Source organism: Sapajus apella, unplaced genomic scaffold (genome assembly GCF_009761245.1).
Source record: "Sapajus apella isolate SASKATOON/1434 unplaced genomic scaffold, GSC_monkey_1.0 scaffold96, whole genome shotgun sequence".
Lineage (NCBI taxonomy): Eukaryota > Metazoa > Chordata > Mammalia > Primates > Cebidae > Sapajus > Sapajus apella.
In genome coordinates this window covers 826346-833170 of record NW_022437036.1, presented here as the reverse complement: position 1 = coordinate 833170, position 6825 = coordinate 826346, and the positions used below count along the sequence as shown (strand labels likewise).

Here is a 6825-nt window from a genome sequence, read left to right as displayed (position 1 = left end):
TGGGACCACCCTTGGCCCCAGACAGGTGCCAAGCACCAGAGCGGGGAAGCCCCCATCCACCATTCTTGCTCTGCTCACAGATGGGGCCCATGGGAAGGGGACGGAGGCAGGAGGGGAGCCAGGCCAGAAGCAGGACAGGACGAGGCCACGGAGGACACAGGCGGCCAGCAACAGGAAGCAGTGGGAAGGAGGGGCAGGAGAAGAGTGGACAGGCTGGGGAGGGGGGGCTGGCACATGGGCTCCAGGCAGGGGAGGGCCCAGGGTGAAGGGGCCTCCAGCATGGGGCCACGAGGGGCAGGGTGCAGGGACGCTTGGTGGGGGGTGGGGGCGGCGGTCACTCTGCACACTGGGTGGCCGCAGGGCTCGAGGGCCTCATCCCGTCACAGTCCCAGACAGAACGAGAACCACACACATCTGCTGCCCCATGCATGTCCTACCTGGAGGCCCCGTAGGTTTGACTTTGCGAGCTTTCAAGTGTTCACACACACACAAAGGGAAAAGAACGGGATAAGAAAAAGAAAATGAAACGAATAGTCAAGGAGAGGAGGGGAACAACAGAACAAAGAGAATGAGCGCAAGGGCCGGTTCTGCCCTGCGGGGCTGGGAGGGCACTCTGCAAGCACAGGCACAGGCCACATCCCAGGACAGGCGGGCTTCCAGGAGGCGCGGGGGGAAGGGTCGGGACGACTGCAAACACAGAGGGCCGCCAAGGGCTCTGGCACCCTCCTCCCAGGTGACACCCTGAAAGGCAGGTTGCAGCTGAGGATGGCCAAGGGCCTATCCACCCTCTCCAACTCAGGAGCCTCAAGAGGACCCCGGGCCCCGCCCCAAGCCAAGAAGTCCCAGCCAAGCTGTGCACCCAGCCCACCCTCAGGGAAGGCTCCAGGGGACAGACACCCCCTAGGAGTGGGGGGGCACCTGAGCTGGTAAGTCCCCAGGCTCCGTTCCCCACCTCACAGCAGAGGGCAGGCTGGCAGGGTGGGGCGCACCCAGATGGACTGAGGGGTCAGGCCCGCGTGCACTGGGTGAAAAGCCCTCAGAATCCCTCATCTCAGACCTTAATTTAAGCATGAGCCCGGCATGGACTATCCCCACTGGCTGCCATCTACCCTTGTGAAAGAGAAACACAGGAGCCGCCCTCCGCCTAGAGGGTCACCAGACCTGCAGGCACTGCCCCCCAGGGCCATGGACTGGCACTTTCTAGGCTCCTTATCTGCTGCCCGAGGGCCTCCAAGGGTGTCTGTGTGCTCTGTGCTGTTGGTAGGCACCTGGGACCCCCAGGATAATTCGGGTCTCCTGGTCTGAAAGCCTCGCTGTGAGCCAGGGTCACTTTCCCACCCCTCCACCCCACGCAGGACCCTGGTCTTTGCTAGGGGACGGGGTTGGTGCTGGCTCCACTCATGAAGCCTGGGCACCTGGAGCTGCAGGAAGATCCGGAGCCGCCTGGGGGGCATTCACCGTGAGCCCCCTGGGGAGGGGCGTCCTCGCAAGGCACACAAACAGCACGACCACAGCAGGACACCAAAGCAAAGGGCGGGGAAATGAAGGTGAAAACAGCCGCAGCTGAACTCAGGGCAGAACCAACGCCTTGAAATAAACCACACACAGAACTCCTTTGTGAAGAACACGTACATTTTAAAGAAAAAAAATCAAAAGAATGAACAACAAAAACGGGGTTTTAAGAACAAATGGAAAATGAAAACGGAAGGGATGCTGGTGGCGGTGTGCGTCGGCGGCGGTACCTGTACATGGGCACGGTGACTGTGCGCTCGTAGTACTGCCACGTGGAGCGCAGGTCCGTGCGCGAGAGGTTGGTGGCGTAGAATCTCCAGGCCGACTGCAGAGGGAGAGACAGGCGGGCGGTCGGCCGGGCTGGCAGCCAGGGCACGCCCAGGAGGGCCGGGCACAGAGGGGACGGGGCAGAGGGGACCTGGGACACCCATGCTGTGAGCCAGGCACGTGGGACTCTCGGCCAGCAGGCCGGCCCCAGTGCTGCATCCGTCCCCACAGCCTCAGTTTACCCTCTGCAGGACAGACAGGGGAAGAAGGGGAGCAGCCGGGGCCTGACTCGGGGCCCACAGGAGCTCACAGGGAGGCCATGCTCTGTTCTGTTCATGCCTCTCACCTGGCCCCTGGCAGGTATCACCTGTCATGGGGGTTACCTTCTGCCCCGCAGGGCCAGGGACCCCAGCCGCCATCCTCCCAGGGTGGTAGCCCAGCCCAGGGAGGCTTCCCCAGCAGGGGGTGGGCACTCAGCCAACGCGGGCAGGAGCCTGCGGGTTGGACTGAACCCACCTGGCCAGATCTCCGGTTCTCTGTGCCTTTGCTTTGCTTTGCAGTGCTGAAATACGTATATCTCTTACCATAAAGCTCGCGGGGTTAGCCATCTTGAGGTGCGCATTTCAGCAGCCCCGGTACTCACAGTGCTGTGAGACCACTATCACTACTGAACTCGGCAACCTCTTCACCCCCCCGAAGAAGCCCCCTACCGTCAGACACACTAAGCAGGCACTCCTGGCCCCGGCCCCCCAAGGCCCTGGCCACTGCCAGGTGCTTGCTGGGGTCTCCACGGACTCCCCCTCCACCGAGTGTGTCCTGGCGTGTCAGCACCCGCTCCTCCTCGTAGGAGGCTTGTACGGGGAAATCACGCTCTGTTCATCCATTAATGAGCGTTTCGGCTGTTTCTACGCTTTGGCTCCTGTGAGTGCTGCTGCTGTGAAACACGTGTGCACGTTTTTGGTTGAAGATCTGTTTTCAATTATTTTGTGTCTACACCTCGAGGTAGAATTGCTAGGTCACGTGATAATCCCACGTTTATCGACTATTTGAGAATCAATCAAACTGGTTTCCAGGGTAGCTGCATCGTTACATTCCTACCAGCAAGGGGTCCCCATTTCTCCACATCCTCACCGACACTGATTTTCCATTTGCCAAACTGTTAGCCACCCTGGCCCGGCCCGGAGGCTCATGCCAGCAATCCCAACACCTTGGAGGCTGAGGCAGGTGGATCGCCTGAGCCCAGGAGTTCAATACCAGCCTGGGAAGCATGGCAAAACCCTGCAAATAAAATAAAATAACATAAAATAAAATAACATAAAATAAATAATAAATAAAAAATAAATAAAATAAAATAAAAATTAGCCGGGTATGGTAGTGCACACCTGTAGTCCCAGCTACTCAGGAGGCTAAGCGGGAGGATCGCTTAAACCCGGGAGGTGGAGGCTGCAGTGAGCCACGATCACGCCACTGCAATCCAGCGTGGGCGACAGAGCAAGACCCTGTCTCAAAAAAAAAAAAAAACTTGGCCATCCTAACACGTGAAGTGGCGTCTCTCTGTGGCTTTGATTTGCACTTCCCTGACACCCGCCAGCACTAGGCGGTCTCTTCAGGAGCTTAGTGGCCACTCCGAGTGTCCTCTTTGGAGGACGTCTGGGCGAACCCTTTGCCCGCAGTCTGTAGGGCTGTCTTTCTGTTACTGAGTTGTGAGCGTTCTTAATACAATACTAACCCTTATCACAGACACACTTCGCAGCATTCTTCCCCATTCTGTGGGTTGTGCTTTTGCTGTTATATATTTTTTAAAATCCAGATCACGGAGATTTATGCCTGTGTGTTCTTCAGAGGATTTTTATAATTTTAGTTAATTTTTGTTAATTTTTGTACATGATATGAGAGTCAAACTTCATTCTTTAAAGAACAGACACCTGATTGACCCAGCACCACTGGTTGAAGAGACTATTCTTTCTCCACTGGACCTGGCACCCTTGAAAACTGACCTCAGATGCATGGACGTAATTCTGACTCTCAATTCCATCCCCTTGCCCTGTATGTCTGCCTTATGCAAATGGCACACTGTTTTGATTACTGTTGCTTTGTAGTAAGTTTCAAATCGGAAAGTGTTAGTCCTACAACTTTGTTCTTCCCTTTCAAGGCCGTTTTGGCCAATTGTTTTGGTCCGTTACAATTCCATATGAATCTTAGGATCAGCCTTTCCACTTCTGCAAAACAAAGAAAAGGTGGGGGGACATTGGAATGACAGTAAGAATTGCACCGACTCTGTAGATCCATTTGCATTGTACTAAATATGTCGCTCCAATTTTGTTAAGATGATATTAATAAAATTAAGTCTTCCAATCCATGGAAACAGGGCGTCTTTCCACTTTAGGTCTTTGTTATCATAATTTTCTTTTTTGAGACAGAGTCTCGCTCTGTCACCCAGACTGGGGCATGGAGGTGCGATCTCAGCTCACGGCAACCTCTGGCTGTTCTCCCACCTCAGCCTCCCAAGTAGCTGGGACTACAAGCACGCGCTGCCACACCCAGCTAATTTTTTATTTTGTTTTGTTTTAAGACAGAGTCTCGCTCTGTCCCCCAGGGTGGAGTGCAATGGCGAGATCTCGGCTCACTACAACCTCCGCCCCCCAAGCAAATCTCCTGCCTCAGCCTCTCCAGGAGCTGGGATTACAGGTGCGAACCAGCATGCCCAGCTAATTTTCGGATTTTTAGTAGAGACAGGGCTTCTCTCCATGTTGGCCAGGCTGGTCTCAAACTCCTGACCTCAGGCAGTCTGTCTCCCTTGGCCTCCCAAAGTGCTGGGATTACAGGCGTGGGCCACCTGGCCTTGCGTTCGAAGGGTTTTGATTAATGACTCAATCTCTTCGCTTGTTCTCAGGTCTCCGATTTGCTGCTTCTGAGTCAGTTTTTGTAGCTTACGTGTCGCAGAGATTTGTCCCTTTATCTGGGTTGTGAGCTTGCGTGGCACAGCTGTTCACAGTGTTCTCGAATCTTTAGTTCTGGGAAGTCAGTAGCAACGTCTCCACTTTTATGTCTGATTTTGGCAACCCAAATGCTCTCTCTTCTTTTCTTAGTCTGACTAGAGATTTGTCAATTTTCTTTTTTTTTTTTTTTTTTTTTTGAGACAGAATCTCACTCTGTTGCCCAGGCTGGAGTACAGTGGTGTGATCTCAGCTCACTGCAAACTCTGCCTCCCAGTTTCAAGCGATCCTCCTGCCTCAGCCTCCTGAGCGGCTAGGATTACAAGTGCCCACCACCACACCCAACTAATTTTCGTATTGTTAGTAGAGACGGGAATTCCCCATGTTGGCCAGGCTGGTCTTGAACCTGACCTTAGGTGATCCGCTTCAACTTCCCAAAGTAAGTACAAGAGTGAGCCACTGTGCCCTGCCCAATTTTGATTTTTTTCAAAGATTCAACTTTTTTGGTTTCGTTGAGTCTGTCTACTTTTTAAGTTTATCTCTGTTTTTAAATTTATTTTTTGCTCTGTTTTGGGTCTTGCTCTGTTGCCCAGGCTGGAGTGCAGTGGCCCAATCAGAGATCACTGCAGCCTCCAAACTCTTGGGCTCACACGATCCTCCCACATCAGCCTCCCGAGTAGCTGAGACCACAGAAAAATTAGCTGGGCGTGGTCATGGGTGCCTATCATCCCAGCTACCTGAGAGGCTGAGGCAGGAGAACTGGTAGAACCCAGCAGGCAGAGGTTGCACTGTGCCAAGATCTCGCCATTGCACTCCAGCCTGGGAAACAGAGAGAAACTCTATCTAAAAAAAAAAAAAAAAAAAAAAAAAAAAAAATGGGGTCTTTGTTGCCAAGGCCATAGCTAGCCTTCAACTTCTAGTCTCAAGGGATCTGCCCACACAGCCTCCCAAGGCCCCGGTAACGGCGTTTGCCACCAGCAAGAAGAGCCTCTGCAGGTGTGTGACGGCTGGTGACGGAACTGCAGGCAGCGCTCACTGTCCGGTCTGAACACCCTGGGGCCCTGGGGACGATGTGGAATCTGCTCTGCAAATGCAGCCAAGGCTGCAGGACAGCTCGTCTGCTTCCAGCATGCTTTACTAGATACTTTAAGCCCACAGCTTAGAAAAAAACATTCCTTCCAAAATATTACTGCTCCTTGACAATGCACCCTGTCACCCCAGGGCTCTGATGGAGACAGACAGCGAGATGGATGTGTATTCATGCCTGCTCAGACAGCACCCATTCTGCAACCATCCATCAGGGGTGCCTTTAACTTCCAAGTCTTATTTCAGAGACACGTGTGGCCAGGCTGTGGCTGCCACAAACAGCGATTCCTCTACACAGACAGCGATTCCCCTGCCACAGACAGTGATTCCTCTATCATAAAGTACGATTCCTCTGATGGGTCTGGGCAAAGTAAATTGAAAACCTTCAGGAAAGGATTCACCATTTAAATGCCATTCACAACAGTCGATTGGTGGGAGGAGGTGAAAATATCTCAGTAACAAGAGTCTGGGAGAAGTTGATTTCGACGCTCATGGAAGACTGAGGGTTCAAGACTTCAGAGGAGGGAGGCACTGCAGATGTGGAAACGGCAGAACTGGAACCAGACGTGGAGCCTGAAGATGGGGCTGAAGTGCTGCCGTCTCAGGATAAAACTCTAACAGATGAGGAGCGGCTTTTACAGGTGAGCCCAGTAAGTGGTTTCCTGGTACGGACCGTGAACGCTGCAGACAGCAGCGGGAGACCACTTCTACCAGCCCCAAAGCAACTGGAGCCAGGCAGCATGAGGCGGGAGGGCCCACGCCCGCGAGGCTGACACGAGGACGATGCCATGAATGTTCTAAAGTGACCCCACGAGGAGTTCCTTGTCAGGACCACAGCGATTCGGATGAGATGCTCCAGGAAGAACACTGGCCCAGCAGCGCCAAAATCTCCACCCATGAACAGACGCCAATCTGGTTTTCAGCCTCCGGAACTGACGAACTCCGTTTCCAGGCAGCTCACGTGAACTTCTAGGCTCATGAGAGCTCCCTGCCCCTCCCCCTCTGGGCACACGGGCATCTCACC

General features: G+C 53.8%; 1 protein-coding gene across 1 annotated transcript in view; it reads right to left on the bottom strand.

Moving 5' to 3' along the window:
- Window positions 1-6825, bottom strand: part of KCNQ2 (potassium voltage-gated channel subfamily Q member 2) — a 70338-nt gene that overhangs the window by 26760 nt on the left and 36753 nt on the right. The window contains 2 exon segments of the mRNA XM_032257013.1: window positions 438-467; window positions 1743-1837. Coding sequence (XP_032112904.1) covers window positions 438-467; window positions 1743-1837 — 125 coding nt within the window.